Raw genomic sequence first — 18042 nt, 5'->3', positions numbered from 1 at the left:
ACGGGAGTTACATTTTGGCACACCCTAGTATGTATATATAACCAGCCTTGTCATCAGGATATTTCGAAAAGTTTTCAACCGATCTTGATGAAACTTGGTACACATATTCTTTGGGTAATTACCGAGGTCGAGTTCAAAGATGAGCAAAATCGGTTAATTAGTTTAGAAATGGCGGCCATTTAAAATTTTTAAAATTTTGTAAATTTCAAGTTTTGTAACTTTAACCGTGAATAACTTTTGACTAACAGAAAAGAGCTCATTTTTGGAAACTTTGTGGTGAAACTGATTATATTACCTTCAATTTGACCTATAACACTTATACTTTATGAAGATTTTTATTAATTTTATGGGCCATTCAAAAATTTTAAAATAATGAAAACTTTTTTTTCAAATGTCGTTTTTTTACAATGACTTTTAAACAGATTTACCGACCGATTTCAAAAACTAATCAGCTCTTAACATAAAAAAACTACGTCGATCGCCGCCGGACCGGTCAAAATCGCTTGATTCGTTTGTGAGATATCGTTGACGAAAAAAATCGAAAAAAGCGTTTTTTTTAACAAATTCCGAAATTTTTTATCTGATCAATTCACGGTTTAAAATTCATCATAGAATTCAAAAAAACTGCATCGACTGTTGTCAATTACGTGATAATCGGTTAACTCGTTTAAAAGTTATTGCGGATTGAAAATTTAAAAATTACATAAACATTTTTTATTCAACAAATTAAATAACATGAATAAAGAAAATCTCATATCATATGAAATCTACCTTCCATTTCGGGTGAGGCCGAATGGCATTTTTTTTTTTTTTCCATTTCTGTGCTTCTCTTAGATTCTATTCTGATTAGAAAAAATATGCTACTTAAATTCGAAATTCTATAATTGTGAATTCATTTATTAAACAATACTATTATAAATTTGAATATATAATGTTTATGTATTTTGTATATTTGCCATTCGGCTTATGAGGCCTTGGCATAAACTTTATGATAAATAAATAAATAAATTTTAAAATCTGATTTTTTTTTAATTTTAACCACTACAGATGCTGATGACAGTAGTAAAGAAATGCAAGCTCATATTGACTGGGTTGTAAGTTGAAACAATTATATAAAACGTCGTTTATGAACCAATTACAAAGGTTCTGTAATTTTTCTATTTTAGCCTAAGAATAAATTCATTTATTTATCAATAATAAACATATTAGTTTTTTTATAAGTTACAGTAATTTAAAATTTGTAGCCAGGGTAATTTATCTTTTACTTCCAATACCCTGAGGCTCAAATTTAATTTACTGTGTAAAACTAATTAAAAAAAAAATACTTGTGCGATGACTAAACCTCGACAATTTTTCCAACGTACGTGCCCATGCGAGTCAAAAAGCGTTATTTTGTTAATTGATTCTTGGAATAAAAATAAAACAGTACGTCCACAAGTTATGAGCAACATTACCAAGTTTTCTGATTTAGGTTTTTGGTACCAGCGCTGAAGAAAATCTTGGATATTTCTGTACATCGTTTTTATATCTTCTTTAAAAATTTTGAACTTCTACAAAATAATATATAATTTAATCGTTATAGTATTTAACTTTTAAATCTTACGATTAATATGATACTGAAATCAGCAGATATCAGACAATTTTTTAAATTTTTATAACAAATAAGGTAAAGGACCCAGTTATTGACACTGGCCTAGTTGTTTGACACTTGCAATTTTATTCTAATTAAGAAAATTTAATGTTCTAAAAAAACCAATTTTTTTTCTTAAAATTTATGATTCAAAAATTATATTTATTAATTTATTAGTTAATTTTTTTTTTAATTAAAATAAAATTGCAAGTATCATTAACTAGGCCAGTGTCAATAACTGGGTCTTTTATCTTAAATTGTGGTAGAAAAAATATTTTTTTAAATTCACATTTGTAATTTTTTTTTAATTTTTACATATGGAATTTTTTTAGTAAATTTTTTTTCATTAAAATTTATGATACTGAAATTAAAAGACACCCAATATTTTGTAGAATTTTTTAAATTAATAAATTATCGTAAGAAAAAATTATTCAAAAAATGCCATTTTTGCAATTTTTTAAAAATAATTTTCCAAGTTTAATTTATTTTTAAAGAAAAATCAAAAAATTGTTAAGTGTCTGAGAATTTCAGTGTCATAATAATTTATGACATTAAAGTTAGAAGTGACTTGACCATTTTTTAATTTTTTTCTTAACAAAAATTAATTTATTCTGAAAATATTTTTAAAAGATTGCATTTATCATTTTTTCAAATCTCTACATGTTAATTTTTTTTTTTGCTATAATTTATTTGTTACAAAAATTCTTTAAATTCACAAACATATACTAAATTAATTTTACCCATTCTTTTAAAGTCGCCAAGCGCTTTCCACCAAATTTCAGAGCTTCATCAACACTCAAGTACCTGTGGGCAACCAAAGCTCGCTTAATTATCCAAGCGTGAGTTTTATTACCTTCGATGATAGACTCAGCGACTGAAATCATCAGTCGAGGGGACTTTTCTGCACTCCAGAGCTGCAATCTTGCATGACATATTCTTTGCGCTACGAGAAGACATATCAATGTACAAGCTTCGCTACCTAAAAAATAAACCAATTAATTTTATATTATCACTTACTTAATTTGTTTTTCTCATTAAATTAATTTTACTCAATTGTCCAGGCGGATAACGACTCTGGGAAAATTTGGGACAGTACCAATACACCTGGATGTCTTTAACTTGACAATCTTTTACAAAAGATGGAAATTTTGAATTGAAAAGTGGTGGGAGTGTCATTTTAATTTACTAAAATTTCTTTATTGTTATATTTTTAAAATTTAAACAAATTTTTCAATGATACTGAAGTTAGCTGACAAGTGTAAATTTTTTTAATTTTTATAACAAATCAATTACAATAAAAAAATGCTTTAAAATTTTTTTTTTAATTAATAATACTAAAGTTAGTCTATTTTCATTAATTAAATTAGAACAAAAAAAAATTTTTTTAAAATTGCACTTACAGTTTTTAAAGTTTTTTATAAATGAAAATTTTTTTTTTATTTTTTTGTAATAATTTTTTCAAGAAAAAACAATTCTAAAAATTTTTAAATGTCGGCTAACTTAATTTTCATTTTTAATTATCACATGTAGAATTTTTTTTTAATTTTCATTACAATAAGTACTAAAGTTAGTCAACGTTTTTAATTTTTTTTTTAATTAAATTTAAACAAAAAAATATTTAAAAAAAATTTTTTTTTTGTAATAATTTTTTCAATGAAAAAAAAATTCTAAAACGTTTTAGATGTCGGCTAATTTGATTTTGATATTTTTTTTATTTTTTTCATAATAATTTAATTGCTATAAAATTAAAAAAAAATTTATGAAAATTAAGTTAGCCAACACTTAAAAATTTTTTATTTTTTTTATTAATTAAAAATTAAAACTAAAAAACTATTTTTAAAAAATTCCACGTATAATTTTTCAATAAAATAAATTATAAAAATTTTTAAATGGCTAATTTAATTTTCATAAAATTTTTTATGTCTGTCAACTTCGGTGTCATAATTTTTCACACTTTAATTTTCTAAAAATATATTGTGAGATATTAATTTTTTATTTGAATTTTTACCGGATATCAAACTCGAAAAATTAAAAAGAAAATTATTCCATATTATGTAACTATTTGTACTTAATAATTTATGTTTTATTTTTATAAAAATAACCGAGTGATTGGTGGTTCAAAATTTAGGTGACATTTGTAAAAATATAAAACTGTTTTGATCTATATTATAGGGAAAGAGACAGTAGAAGACAGAAGAGCGAGAAAGAAAAGCAAAATGGCAGCAGTTAAATTTGGCTCGCACTTGAAAGAATTAAGATTTTTGTTATGTCAAACGTCTAAATCCAGTCAAGGTGTCAGGTAAATAATTTAACGAAAATTATAAATTATTTAATTACTATTTTTCATTTAGTTCCAATTGTTTTGTTGCTAGATGAAAAAAAAATTTATTAGGTTATGTTTTTAATGTTTTTATACTTGTAATTTTTTTTTTTTAATTTAATTATTGACAATATTTATTAAACAATTTTAGGGAGTTTATAGAAAAAGAGTACGTGCCCTTGAAATTGAGTAATCCAAAATTTCCAGTTCTAATTAGAGAATGCTCAGCAATAGAACCTCGATTGTATGCACGATATGGTAAATAATATATTTTGTCTACTTTTACAAGTTGTTTTTGCAACTTTAAGATTAATTGGTGATAATAAAAATAACAATAAAGTTAGCCGACGTTTTTAATTTTTTGATTTTTTTTTTAATAATTAAATTAGAACAAAAAAATATTTTTTTAAAATTGCACTTAGAGTTTTTAAAGTTTTTTACAAATGAAATTTTTTTTTTTATTTTTTTGTATTAATTTTTTCAATAAAAGAAAATTCTAAAAATTTTTAGACGTCGGCTAACTTAATTTTATGAAAATTAAGTTAGTCGACACTCATAAATTTTTTATTTTTTTATTAATTAAATAATAGGATTAAAAAATTATTTTTTAAAAATTCCACGTATAATTTTTAATAGTATATTACACACCTAGGGAAGTAAGTAAGAAATGTCTCAGATCACATGTAATTGTCGGCCGAGGCGAAGCCGAGGTCAACAAGCATGTGATCTGAGGCTTTTTATTTTCCGTGAGTGTATACTATTTTTGTCCGACGAAGGTGGAAAGCGGCAACTTAGTTTAGCGCAGCGGGACGAAAGTTGTCACTTTCCGCCCGGAGGGCAAAAATTTTCTACATGAGATAATTTTTATTTTAATTTTTTAAAAATCATTTTTCAACAAAATAAATTATAAAAATTTTTTAATGTCGGCTAATTTAATTTTCATGATTAATTGTGGTACTGAATTTAACAGACATCCAACAATTTTTTAGATTTTGATAACAATTAAATTATAATGAAAAAAATAAAAAAACAATTTTACATGTAGAAATTTAAAAAAATTATAAGTGCGAATTTTGAAAAATATTTTCTTTATAATCATTGATTTTTTATGAAAATTTAAAAAATTGTCCGATGTCTGATAATTTCAGTTTCATGATTAATTTACTTCTAATCGTTTTATTTTAGAAAAAAAATGAAAATTTAATTAGCCGACATCTGAAAATTTTTATAATTATTTTTATTGAAAAAATTGTTACAATAAAATTAAAAGAAAAAATTTCTCATGAAGAAAATTTAAAAAAATATATGTGCCATTTTTTTACTTGCAATTTAATTGTTGAAAAAAATAGAAAAATTTTTGAACGTCGGCTAACTTTAGTATCAGAAAAAAATTATGAAGCTGAAAAAAGACATTTGTCAATTTTTAAAAATTTTATAACAAATTATTAAATAATTTAATTACTGAAAAAATTCCACATTTTAAAATTGTCAAAAAATATTTTTTTTTTCAAGATTAATTTGTTGTAAAAATTTCTAAAATTTTTAAATGTTTGCAGATTTAATTATTGAAAATTTAATATATTGATATGTACATCATTCAATTTATTAGACACAATATTTTACATCTTTAATTGACAAAGATAGAATATTTCAAGTGTATTTTCTATTTATTCATTTCACCTGTAATTTTACAATTTTTGAAACTAATATATTAATTTACATAATTATCTCTGATTTATTTATTTCATAATTCACATCTTGATAAAACATTTTGTAATTTTTTTAAAACCTTGAAATTACATATTTTTGAATTATACAATTCACTTTGTTCAATTCGTTCCATTTTTTTGGTTGTTATTCCTGAGTCTATTATTTTAAAATAAAAATTAAAATATCTAAAATAAAAGAATATATAACACTAAATGTTTTTGATTAATTTTCAGAATTCGGCAAAGAAGCTTCTATATCTCTAGGAAATTTAAAACCAGAAGAAATTCTTCAGAAGCTAAAACAACTAGCCTCTGCTAAACCTTAAAAAAATACTAAAAAATGTTAAATCAAGTGTACATTATAAATAAGTATTTTAGTTATTACAATATTAATTAAAAATAATAAACTAGCTTCAATTGAATAATTAATAGTATGATTGATTTATTATTATAATACACATTAAATTTTTTAACGTAGATAATACTATTTATCAAAATAATATTTCTTTTATTTATTTATTAGACTTTTATAGAACTTTAGTTTTTATTTTTATCTTGCGGATTATTTGACACGCATAATTAGTAAATAACGTGTATATATTGACTAACGTGAAGGAATCAATACATAATATATTTGCATTTGGATCTGCCTTGTAATTATTCTTGAGAGAACGGGGGCAATCCAAATAGTTCTGGTTTGAATTCTTCCAGGCTATTAAGCACCATAGTCGCTCTTTTAGTAAGTTCTTTTGGTAAATTTGAATCTGGTACCATGACAACTTGCATCCCGGCACTCACCGCTGCTTCTACTCCATTCGGTGCGTCTTCAAAGACGAGACACTGAAATAATAATTTTTATTATTAAAAGAATAAGCAAAATTTTGTGGCCAGTGTATTTATATGATAAAATGGGTTTTTATGGTTAAATTTGGTATTGTTAGAAAAGTCTTGACCTGGAGTTGTGCTTTTTCATGGTTTCATATTATTTTCACCACTAGTCAATTTATGATGATAAGTATTTAGGCTACATTCAAAAATGCTCTAATTCTAGATACAAAATCAGGAAATGACCTTGTACTTTGTGAACTATTGACATTTTTAAAGATATAAGCTCATCCCGATGTTACACTCATCAAGACCTTTCATTTGAGTACCCACATCAATTTTTCATATATTTATATATATTATATATATGTATCTATGAAAAATATATCAAAATGCATGTGGGTACTCAAATGAACGCTCTTGACAAGTGTAACATCGGGATGAGCTTATATCCTTAAAAACGTCAGTAGTTAAGAAAGTACAGTACAATTTAACAGATATCTTGTAAACTATTGACATTTTTAAAGATATAAGCTCATCCCAATGTTACACTCATCAAGACCTTTCATTTAAGTACCAACATCAATTTTTCATATATTTTATATATTTATATATTTCACAAATACCATATATATAAAATATATAAAAATTGCCATGTGGGTACTTAAATGAAAGGTCTCGACGAGTGTAACATCGGGATGAGCTTATATATCTTTAAAAGTGTCAATAATTAAGAAATGACCTTGTATCTTGTGAGCTATTGACATTTTTAAAGATATAAGCTCATCCCAATGTTACACTCATCAAGACCTTTCATTTAAGTACCAACATCAATTTTTCATATATTTTATATATTTATAAATATTATTAATATTTAAGTTCTCGTCCATATTTTTAAAATATTTAAATTTATTTCAGCTCCAACAGGCAAATCTTATGGTTAACATCCTTGTCTCATTTTTACAAAGTCAATAGATGTAATAGAGTAAAACAGCATATTCATAATCTCAAACATCTCTTTAAATTACAATGTTAACAACTTGTTAAGATTTCTCTCAAATACCATTTTAATTAATAAATTAATTATGTAAAACAAACAATCAACAACGTCTAACTCTAAATATAAATATAATATATATGTATATATAAAAAATATATCAAAAATGCATGTTGGTACTTAAATGAAAGCTCTTGATAAGTATAACATCAGGATGAGTTTATATCTTTAAAAACGTCAGTAGTTAAAAAATTACAGTGCAATTTAACCAAAGTCATTATTTAATAAAACAAAATTTTATTTATTTACAGTTCACAAGTCACGGAAGTCACATAGTGACTGCAAGGTTGCTAGTTATTTTTTTATTATATAAACTTTGTTAGATACCAAGTTGATTGCTTTAAGTCGCCCTAAGCTATTTTTCAACTAAAGATAGAGCTAATAAATAATTATTAAAAATGATAACATTGTAAAAACATCAGTATTAAATATAAGATCTATATCTAATCTATAAATGAAAGCTACGAGGTTAGAGCAAGCAACCTTGAATATTTTTTCATTTAAATCAATACCTGAGACGGCTGAACGGGATTTGAGTCAGAGAATCGACTTGCGGCAACTAAAAATATATCTGGCGCGGGTTTTCCGTGTTTAACATCCGGATCCGAGCCTCCTAGCACTCGGTGATGGAAAAGTTCAAAAACTGGCTTCAGCTTTCTAGTCTTGAGCTCGTAGCTCTTTTCACTGGAACTAGTTGCCAGGGCAATTGGAATGTTGTGCTTAACTAAATGTCGTAACAATCGCTCAGCTCCTTGATAAAAAAAAAATATATATATATATATATTAAAAATAATTTCAAATTTTTAGTCATTAAAAGAAAAAAAAAAAAAGAATGTAAAAACAAGTAATTAAAACAATAAACCAACTAATCATCCATAGCGTGCAAATACACACGTTGATGTGAATGACAAATGATAACATTTATGACGTGAAGACAGCAGATTCAAAAAGTTGTACATGACATTTTGAATTCGATAAATTTGTTGCTCTCATTACATTAATTAACAAATAATTGATTTATGGTCTTGGTTAAACTAAATATGTGATCGATAAAACCATTCAAGCATTAAATATCAAATAAAATATGAATGAAAGAAATCAAAATTAGCCAACTAGGACATTAATATTATATCAAGGATGAATCAGCTAACAGCTGTAAAATATATATTATGTAATTAGATGAATCAACAACCTGGCGTTAGTGAAGGTATATAAAAATAAATATGAATAAATAAATATCAACAGCAATTACAATCGATAATACTAAAGTAAGCCGACGTTTTTAATTTTTTGATTATTTTTTATTTATTAAATTAGAACTAAAAAATATTTTTTTTAAATTGCACTTATAGTTTTTTACAAATGGAATTTTTTTTTTAATGATTTTTTCATTATAAAAATTTTTAAATGTCGGCTAACTTAATTTTCATTTACAATCGATGTAAAGTGAAAAAAAAAAAAAAAATTAATAAAACACCTGGCATAACTCTAACTTCAACGAATAATTCCTCCTGAAATTGATGATATTTAAGTTGAACCTCTTCGAAACTCAAGGGTAGTTTGAAATAATCGATAATAAGATTTATTCCTACTGCCTCAGGACGTCCAAGAACTTGGAATACCACTTCACCTTCGTAATTGTGCCCGAATTTTGATATTATTTTATTGTATATTGTCTTGTACACGCTTTCAGAATCTGCATGAAAAAAAAGGTAAAATTAGATTTTTAAATATTAATTCATACCTGGCATCAGTTGACTGTCAGGAAACAGTATGTCGTAGTAAGGTGTAACTTGGTCCATCAATTCCTCGGGTGTTATCGGGAGTTCCAGGAACTCGACTACTCTTTTAGCAGCTTCATTGAAGTGGAATCCCATTATTGAAGCTTTCAACTCCCATGAGAAATTTTTACCGTATTTATTCAATACTTTGTTGTACGCTTCCGTGTACCGAAACTCTGTATCTATTTTTTTTATTGAAATTATAATTTTATTTAATAATACTAAAGTTAGCCGACGATTTTAATTTTTTGATTTTTTTTTAATAATTAAATTAGAACAAAAAAATATTTTTTTTTAATTGCACTTACAGTTTTTAAAGTTTTTTACAAGTGGAAATTTTTTTTTAATCATTTTTTCAATAAAAAAAAATTCTAAAAATTTTTAAATGTCGGCTAACTTAATTTTCAATAATAATAAAGTTAGCCGAGATTTTTGATTTTTTTATTTTGCTTAATTTATTAAATTACAATTAAAAAATATTTTTAAAAAATTGCACTGATAGTTTTTGAAGTTTTTAACAAGTGAAAAATTTTTTTTTATTTTTTTGTAATCATTTTTTAATAAAAAAAAAATCATTAAAATTTTTAGATGTCGGCTAACTTTATTTTCATTAATTTTCATTTTTATTTAATTAATTTAAACAGTAGACAATAACAATTTGGTTAGCGGTTGTTAGTTAGGTTTTAAACGTCACTTATATGTCAAGTTCAAAGTCATTACCAATAAACATGTAATCAACTGATCAAAAAATAAATTATTATCAATTAATTATTGTAAAAATTCACATTTATGTTTTACAATTACTGGTTATATATTTATTATTTTACTAAAAAAAAATGATAATAAATTTAGCAGATATTTAATAATTTTTAGATTTTTTTTAACAAATAAATTATGACAAAAAAAAAAAATTAAAAATGCAATTTTTTTAAAATATTTTTTTGGAAATTTTTTTGTTAAAAAAAAATTGAAAAATTCTTTAGTGACTGCTAACTTTAATGTCATAAAAAAATTGTTAATTATAGAAAAAATTTATTTTAAGATAAATATTAGTAAAAAATTTTCCTACCAATTAGCAGTCCATCCATGTCAAACAAACAATGAGTTACATTTTTGTAATTGGCCATTTTTTTTTTAATCACTGTGCTGGTTCTCTGAGGTTTTATTTAAAAAAAATTTTATTTAAAATTTCTGGCTGAATTTAAATAATTGGCAGCATGAACACATAACACCCGGGATAGTGAAAAATAACTTCAGTGTGTCGTCAGCTGACAATGAGACTACCTAAGCTAACCTCCCTCCACTTGGCACTTGGTTTCCACCACGTCGACTGTTACCTCCATCTCCACCTTCGGGTTCTTCCCATTCATCTCTTTTATTTGTTTGTTGTCTCTTTCTGCGCCGCGAGGGTGCGCGCGCTCAAAAAGAGAGAGAACAAATATATAACTTTATACGTCATGAGGGGCGAAATTATTTTATCCCAATAAGTGCAAGTGTATTTATACTAATAATAGTATATATATGTGTGTATATAATTTATAAAGTATAAGTGCAGTAAGACAAATTTATTAATTAATTTATCTGGTAATAAGTGACTAATGTGTCAGTACTAAAGATACGATGGAATAAATTTAATTTGATTTTCATGTGATCTAACATATTTATAAACATTACTAATTTGTTTATATTTTTTGGAGTTTGTCTCGATTAAATATGTCTAATATGGTAAGTTGAGATAATAAATATTACAATAATATTTGTACCCATCAGTTTTGACATTTAGATTATTTGCATGCTGTTTGTTAATGGCGAGTTTTTAATCTTTTCATAATATAGCAAATAGTTATTAATAATTTTTACTTTTTTATGATTAATCATAATTAAATAAATAATACGTGTTGAGATAAACATTTTATTTACTGTTTACAAAATTCTGTTGTTATTTTTTAGGATGACGATGATCAGTATCAGGGAGGTTATGACGTCGGGTCATTCCCTCAAGATTTTGGCTACCCACCGTTTGTTGACGGTGATGAGACCACAGAAGATTCCGCTACTAATTTATTGTTAGCTGGCGAACAAAAACCTCGGATATTATTGATGGGTCTTAGGAGGTACAATAATAATAATAATAATAATAATAATAATAATAATAATAATAATAAATGACATGAAAGTTAGCAGTCACTTAAAAATTATTTAATTTTATTTATCAAAAAAATTTGTTCCAAAAATTATTTTAAAAAAATTGCATTTTTTATTTTTTAAAACTTCTACATGTCAATTTTTTTTTGCTATAAAATTTTAAAAATTATTAAATTAATTTTAATTAATAATAATAATAATAATAATAATAATAATAATAATAATAATAATAAGTTTTGCATCTCACTGCTGCCTATATCTGTTGCTCTCCGTAAAACTCGTGGGTACTCTGTGGGGCCTCCGGGTGATCGAAAATACTCGATTACCCATCTGCTTTATATGGATGACCTGAAGCTGTATAGTGCTGATAAAGATCATCTACAGGCGGCTCTTAATATCGTAGCAGAGTACACGCGGGATGTCGGAATGTCTTTTGGGTTGGACAAGTGTGCGGTCGTACATCTGGCGAGGGGTAAGTGCTCTGTTTTGGGTGATGATGTCGAGTTGGTAGATGGGAGCGTTTTAAGACAATTAGACGCCGGAGAGTTGTATAGATATCTAGGAATGGAAGAGCACCGCATGCATGCGGTCTCTGAAGTCCAAGCAACTCTCCGTAGCGAGTATGTTAGGAGACTCCGGAAAATTTGGTCCTCCGAACTTTCCGGCAAAAATAAAGTCTCCGCTACTAACACGCTCGCTGTCCCAGTCTTACTATACTCTTTCGGTGTCTTAAAATGGGCCCGAAAGGATCTGCGAGATCTCGACATCAGAACCCGTAAGACTATCAACATGAACCGGAGCATGCACCCCAATTCATCAGTCGCCAGATTATACCTCTCCCGGTCGATCGGTGGGAGAGGTTTGCAGAGCTTGGAGCGGCTTCACGATCGTTTAGTCCTGGGTTTAACACACGAAGTTGTCAATTTCACTGCAGATGAGGATGACTTTCTTATGCAAATTGTTCATAAACATGAGAATGCGCATAAGGGGTCGTTTTTATAAAAGGCAGCAATATATGCGGCAAGAACCCTTGGTCTTGGAGAAATAAACGCTCTTATGGAACTCCGAAAGGAGGAATTCAAGAGCGCCATCAGGAACGCCGAGGAAAAACTACTCCTAGGCAAACTGATGGACAAGTCTATGCACAGCGTGTTCTTCAAACACGTGCGTGATCATGGCTTGTCCACCCAGCTGACTTTTTCCTTCTTAAAGTCAGCTGGCCTGATGTCCGAGACTGAAGGGTTCATATTTGCTTGCCAAGATGGTGTCATTAACACTCTAGAGTACCGTAGCAAGGTGCTCCAGGTGCAGCTCCCGGACACGACCTGCAGGGCGTGTAAACAACATCCGGAGACGCTTATGCACATTTTGTCAGCATGTCCTGTGCTGGCGAGAGGTGCATACATCCAGCGTCACAATGCTGCCCTGAGAGTACTGTACTACTATCTTCGTCACCGCTACGGTATTGACGTGACACCGGTGCTGCCTTATCTGCCAGGAGATATTCCCCAGGTTGTTGAGAATGACAGTTGCAAAATTTATTGGAACATGCCGTTTGCAACAACTCGGCGGATAGATCACAACAAACCTGATATTGTGCTCTTCGACAAGGCTACTCGTGACATTTATGTCATTGAGTTCTCGGCCCCGGCTGAATACAACATCTCAGCCAAAGAAGAGCACAAAAGACAGATATATCAGGATCTCCTGTTTGAAATTGGCAAACTTTACCCAGGTTACCGTGTCAAGCTCGTCGTCCTGATTGTTGGCGTCCTCGGAGGGATGAAACAGTCTTTTGTATCCTCACTTGCCAGAGTTCCAGCTTGCTCATCAAAAGCTGAATTCTTGGCGGTCAGGATGCAGAAGGCTGTCATACTAGGTTCCCTCCGTCTACTTAGGAAAATGACTTTGGCCTGCTGTGATCACTAACCGCCTTGTTGTGCGGAGTGGTCCAGCAGTAATGGATGGAGCTCAGGCTGGGCCCTCGGAGAATCGGACTCCGGGACAACCCCCCTGAGCATTTAATAACATAATAATAATAATAGTTCACAGTTTGATAGAAATATTTATTTGATGTTTATTTAAATTATCACGACGTTTCGTCAGTTTCCCGATTTCCTCAGGCGCTAGAACAATTAAATACAAAAATACTTTACAATAATATTCATATAATTTTATTAAATAATATTATCATAACTTTGTATGACCTAGACAGTACAAACTTAACTCAAAAATTAAAGTTATAACTAAGTCTAAGAATACAGCAAAAACATACCTCAATTACAAAACATCAATTGTTAAATAAATCGAGGCAGGCTAGCAACCTGAACTTATTCCCATAAATATCCAAATTATTTCATTCATATTCCAATTAATAAATATTCAATAAATAAATAATAAAACAAATTCCAAATATCAATTATTAATTAAAACTTTGTCAACACGACAATATTCTACTCTCAGGTAATAACAGCTGATACTAATGAACTAAACATTTTACACCGAAGAAACGTCGTGATAATTTAAATAAACATCAAATAAATATTTCCATCAAACTGTGAATTATTATTTTATTGAGTAATTATGGATATGAACAACAATACAATGAATAATAATAATAATAATAATAATAATAATAATAATAATAATAACAATAATAATAATTGATTCTGAAATTTAGAAACATTTGATAATTTTTTACAATTTTATAAATTATTAAAAAATTCTACATGTAGAGATAGTAAAATTTATTTGTTAAATAAAATCTAAATATGGTTAAATGTCTGATAAATTAGTGTCATCAATAATAATTATAGATGATATATATAGACCTAAAAAATACTAATACTGAAATCAGCAGACATCTGACAATTTTTTAAATTTATATAACAAATAAATTATAGAAAAAAAATTTTTTTTTAATTTACACTTTTAATTTTTTTCAATATCTAAATATCTAAATATGGAATTTTTTTATTAAAATAAAGAGCCTTTGGCGCGTAACCAAATGATCCGGGTTCGAGTCCCGGTCTGGGCTGTCTGAATTATTTTTTCGGTTACCGAAAAATTCCTACTGAGTAAGGTCCCTCCTCCCCCCTTTATCCTTTATTTCCCCAGTTCCCAAATTTGTCTTTAATGACAAATTTAGCTATAAATTATGGCTACAATAATTTAATTGTGTTAAAAATTAATTAAAAATAATTATTTATTTAAAAATTTTAGGAGTGGAAAATCGTCAATTCAAAAAGTTGTCTTTCACAAAATGTCACCAAACGAGACACTATTTCTCGAGAGTACAAACAAAATAATAAAAGACGACATAAGCAACTCGAGCTTTGTACAATTTCAAATATGGGATTTTCCTGGTCAAATAGATTTTTTCGACCCGAATTTCGACAGCGAGATGATTTTCGGGGGCTGTGGAGCACTCGTTTTCGTAATTGATGCCCAAGATGATTACATGGAAGCGTTAAACAAACTTCATTTGACTGTGACGAAAGCTTATAAAGTCAATCAGGCTATAAAATTTGAAGTTTTTATTCACAAAGTCGATGGGCTGTCGGATGACTACAAAATGGAAACACAAAGAGACATTCATACTCGAGCTAACGATGATTTATTAGACTCTAATTACGATCAAATTCATTTGAGCTTTCATTTGACCTCCATTTACGATCACAGTATTTTTGAAGCCTTCAGTAAAGTTGTACAGAAGCTTATTCCTCAACTACCGACACTTGAGAATCTTTTGAATATTTTAATATCGGTAATTATTCATTTTTATATACTTGATCATTTTTAAGGGGCACAACTAGTGTGACAGCCTTAAAAAAAAGGCGATTTTTGGGAATTAAAATAAAAAAAATTCTTGTATGAATTGTTTTAAAATTTTGAGGGTATATTAATACATATTTTAAAAATATACAGGTAAATTTTTGAAGAAAAAGAGGTCCTTCACTGCTGCAGTGATTCCGACTTTCTCCATGGATGAAACATAAAAAAAAAAATTCTCGTTTAACTAGAAGATATTGTCTGTACAATGACCCTCAATCGAAAAAAAATATCAAAAATTAACAAAATGGCGGCGTTTTTAAAAAAAAAGTTGAATTTTACCCAAAATTTTGGTCGTTTTTGGCCTGCCAAAATTCGATTTTTGATCAGATTAAAAAACTGGAGGGTCATTGTATGGAGAACTATATACAGAACATGCAGAAAAAAATTTGGTAGTGATCGGATCATTTGTCCTCAAGTAATCACTGGAGTAAATTCGAAAAATGCTGTTTCGAGAAAAACGCGTTTAAAGATAAAATGATCCTATTTTAACTGCCGAGCGGCTACTCTTTAAATGGCAGTAGCTCAAAAACTATTTGAGATATCGATTAAAAATTTTAGTATGTTATTTTTAAAGGTATACCCTATCGAAATATGAAAAAAATTCGATTTTTTGAAAATTTCACACCAGTTGTGCCCATTAATGAGTTCATCAACTAATTATTAATTACTAATAATTATTACAGAACTCGGGAATAGAAAAGGCTTTTTTGTTCGACGTCGTTTCAAAAATTTACATCGCTACAGACAGTTCTCCAGTAGACATGCAAAGTTATGAACTCTGTTGTGATATGATAGATGTTGTTATTGATGTGTCTTGTATATACGGGTAAACAAAAATAATTTAATCTCATTAAACTTGTAAACAAAAAAGAATTTATTTAAGGAATTGATAATTTTTTTTTTAAGTCTTAGGGAAGATTTAGACGCAGCGGCCTTCGACAATCAAAGCTCAAGTTTGATAAAACTTAACAATGGAACAATACTCTATTTACGTGAAGTCAATAAATTCCTTGCACTAGTTTGTATACTCCGAGAGGACAATTTTGACAGACAAGGAGTGATAGATTACAACTTTCTGTGCTTTAGAAAAGCTATTCAACAAGTGTTTGAATTACGCAATAAAACGTCAGATACTAATGACCACTCACCATCTTCACCGTCATCAGTACCACCCGCACCACCACTACCTCCTGCAGAATCTCCCTCGTTGTCACCTACTAGTAATAACGAACCCGCGGTCGGGAGTACCACCACGACACCACCAATCAGTGCTTTATCGCTGGCATCTAACACAAATCCTGCAGCAGCTTCCATCAATCAGCCTGCGGTGGGAAATCTTAACCAGAACGGATCTATTGCCATCGCACAAAATTAGTTTATTCTTTTTGTTATGTTGTACTTTTATTTTATTTTTTGATGTTTTTTCTTGTAATAATTTTGCTATTTGTTAGCTGAAAGGAATTTATAGTTTTTTATATGAAGTAAACGGAAAGAACAAGATAACACTGGATATCATCCCAGATTATACTGAGTGAAAAAAAATTTCAGATAGTAGCTAGTATAATCTAGATTAAAATTATAATTCAGATTACAATGAGTATAATCCAGATATTACGCAGTACACAGTAAAAAAATTTTCGTCAAATTTAACATAAATATTTGTCTTACTAATTGTTTTTACACAAACTAATGTTAATTCTACATTCTAGTGTGCTAAATCAACACATAAAAATGTAAAATTCTACACACTAGAGTGTAATATTCTACACAAAAATTTTTACACTTTACACAATGGCGAAAAATTTTGTACTGTGTTTAATCTGAATTTTTTTAGCTACTATCTGAATTTTTTTTTCATCGCAGATATCACTGAGTATAATCTGGGATAATATCCAGCATTATCTTGTTCTTTCCGTGTACACTAAGAGAAAAAATTTATTTTAAAAAAAATTAATAATTTTGTAATAAGAAATTAATTTGTTTAAAATTTTAAACAATTTTATTTTTTTAACTACAGAAATAAAAATTTTTTTTTACAGTAACTTTTTTATTAAAAAAAAAATTTATAGATTTAAGAAAAAAAAATTTTGGATGAAAATTCACAAGTTTATCTAAAATTGTTTTTTTCCAAATCAAAAAAATTTTTTTTCAACAAGAAAGTTGCTGTAAAGAAAATTTTTTTCTCACCTCCGGGCGGAAAACGTCAATTTTCCTCCCGCTGCGCTAAACGAAAATGCCGCTTTCCGCCTCCGTCGAGGAGAAAAATAGTATACACACCACGGGCAGTAAATAAGAAAGCCTCAGATCACATGTTTATTGACCTCGGCTTCGCCTCGGACAACAATTACATGTGATCTGAGACATTTCTTATTTTACTGCCCTAGGTGTGTAATATACTATATTTCTTCAGCTAAGAAATAAAGTTTTCTCACCTCCGGACGGAAAGCGTCAATTTTCCTCCCGCTGCGCTAAACAAAAATGCCGCTTTCCGCCTCCGTCGAGGAGAAAAATAGTATACACACCACGGGCAGTAAATAAGAAAGCCTCAGATCACATGTTTATTGACCTCGGCTTCGCCTCGGACAACAATTACATGTGATCTGAGACATTTCTTATTTTACTGCCCTAGATGTGTAATATACTATTAAAATTTTAAACAAATTAATTTCTGGTCTCAGCAATGCCTATTATTTAAAAATAGTATATTACACACCTAGGGAAGTAAAGTAAGAAATGTCTCA

General features: G+C 28.3%; 4 protein-coding genes across 5 annotated transcripts; 2 read left to right on the top strand and 2 right to left on the bottom strand.

Moving 5' to 3' along the window:
* Positions 1–1027: 1027 nt before the first annotated feature.
* On the bottom strand, positions 1028–2840 carry LOC123260805. The gene is made up of 4 exons (XM_044722156.1): positions 2680–2840; positions 2371–2609; positions 1326–1550; positions 1028–1167 (listed from the first exon to the last, which is right to left on the bottom strand). Exons 1-4 carry the CDS (start codon positions 2804–2806, stop codon positions 1042–1044), a joined length of 717 nt encoding a protein of 238 aa, XP_044578091.1. The 5' UTR covers positions 2807–2840; the 3' UTR covers positions 1028–1041.
* Positions 2841–3802: 962 nt separating this feature from the next.
* Positions 3803–6090, top strand: LOC123260820 (NADH dehydrogenase [ubiquinone] 1 alpha subcomplex subunit 2). Its single transcript, XM_044722178.1, has 3 exons — positions 3803–3929; positions 4102–4208; positions 5894–6090. Exons 1-3 carry the CDS (start codon positions 3847–3849, stop codon positions 5983–5985), a joined length of 282 nt encoding a protein of 93 aa, XP_044578113.1. The 5' UTR covers positions 3803–3846; the 3' UTR covers positions 5986–6090.
* A 122-nt stretch (positions 6091–6212) lies between these two features.
* LOC123260806 (pseudouridine-5'-phosphatase) lies at positions 6213–10636 on the bottom strand. 2 transcript variants are annotated; one of them, XM_044722157.1, is made up of 4 exons: positions 10392–10636; positions 9019–9237; positions 8054–8292; positions 6213–6499 (listed from the first exon to the last, which is right to left on the bottom strand). In XM_044722157.1, the coding sequence occupies exons 1-4, from the start codon at positions 10447–10449 to the stop codon at positions 6317–6319; spliced, it is 699 nt and encodes a 232-aa protein (XP_044578092.1). In that variant the 5' UTR covers positions 10450–10636; the 3' UTR covers positions 6213–6316. The 2 variants fall into 2 exon arrangements, with proteins under 2 accessions (XP_044578092.1, XP_044578093.1); XM_044722158.1 differs by lacking the exon at positions 9019–9237 and adding an exon at positions 9286–9504 and having other exon boundaries at positions 10392–10632.
* A 140-nt stretch (positions 10637–10776) lies between these two features.
* Positions 10777–16835, top strand: LOC123260776 (ras-related GTP-binding protein C). Its single transcript, XM_044722108.1, has 5 exons — positions 10777–11047; positions 11273–11436; positions 14690–15233; positions 15985–16127; positions 16208–16835. Exons 1-5 carry the CDS (start codon positions 11036–11038, stop codon positions 16674–16676), a joined length of 1332 nt encoding a protein of 443 aa, XP_044578043.1. The 5' UTR covers positions 10777–11035; the 3' UTR covers positions 16677–16835.
* The last annotated feature ends 1207 nt before the right edge of the window (positions 16836–18042 follow it).

The sequence above is a fragment of the Cotesia glomerata genome, linkage group LG3, assembly GCF_020080835.1.
Source record: "Cotesia glomerata isolate CgM1 linkage group LG3, MPM_Cglom_v2.3, whole genome shotgun sequence".
In the NCBI taxonomy this organism is placed as follows: domain Eukaryota; kingdom Metazoa; phylum Arthropoda; class Insecta; order Hymenoptera; family Braconidae; genus Cotesia; species Cotesia glomerata.
Note: the sequence above shows the minus strand (reverse complement) of the source record. Positions and strands in the feature narration are given on the sequence as shown.

Bases quoted from the DNA above. Each gene is read 5' to 3' on its own strand.
- LOC123260805 (XM_044722156.1), bottom strand. From the start codon at position 2,806: ATGACACTCCCACCACTTTTCAATTCAAAATTTCCATCTTTTGTAAAA. The intron at 1,551-2,370 runs GTAAAATTAATT...ATTATTTTGTAG, and splicing joins TGGCGACTTTAAAAGAATGG to AAGTTCAAAATTTTTAAAGA. The intron at 1,168-1,325 runs GTATTTTTTTTT...ATTTATTCTTAG, and splicing joins GAGGTTTAGTCATCGCACAA to GCTAAAATAGAAAAATTACA.
- LOC123260820 (XM_044722178.1), top strand. From the start codon at position 3,847: ATGGCAGCAGTTAAATTTGGCTCGCACTTGAAAGAATTAAGATTTTTG. The intron at 3,930-4,101 runs GTAAATAATTTA...AAACAATTTTAG, and splicing joins AAATCCAGTCAAGGTGTCAG to GGAGTTTATAGAAAAAGAGT. The intron at 4,209-5,893 runs GTAAATAATATA...ATTAATTTTCAG, and splicing joins TCGATTGTATGCACGATATG to AATTCGGCAAAGAAGCTTCT.
- LOC123260806 (XM_044722157.1), bottom strand. From the start codon at position 10,449: ATGGCCAATTACAAAAATGTAACTCATTGTTTGTTTGACATGGATGGA. The intron at 9,238-10,391 runs GTAGGAAAATTT...TTTTTCATGCAG, and splicing joins CATGGATGGACTGCTAATTG to ATTCTGAAAGCGTGTACAAG. The intron at 6,500-8,053 runs GTATTGATTTAA...TTATTATTTCAG, and splicing joins ATCCCGTTCAGCCGTCTCAG to TGTCTCGTCTTTGAAGACGC.
- LOC123260776 (XM_044722108.1), top strand. The intron at 15,234-15,984 runs GTAATTATTCAT...TAATTATTACAG, and splicing joins TTTTGAATATTTTAATATCG to AACTCGGGAATAGAAAAGGC. The intron at 16,128-16,207 runs GTAAACAAAAAT...TTTTTTTTTAAG, and splicing joins GATGTGTCTTGTATATACGG to TCTTAGGGAAGATTTAGACG.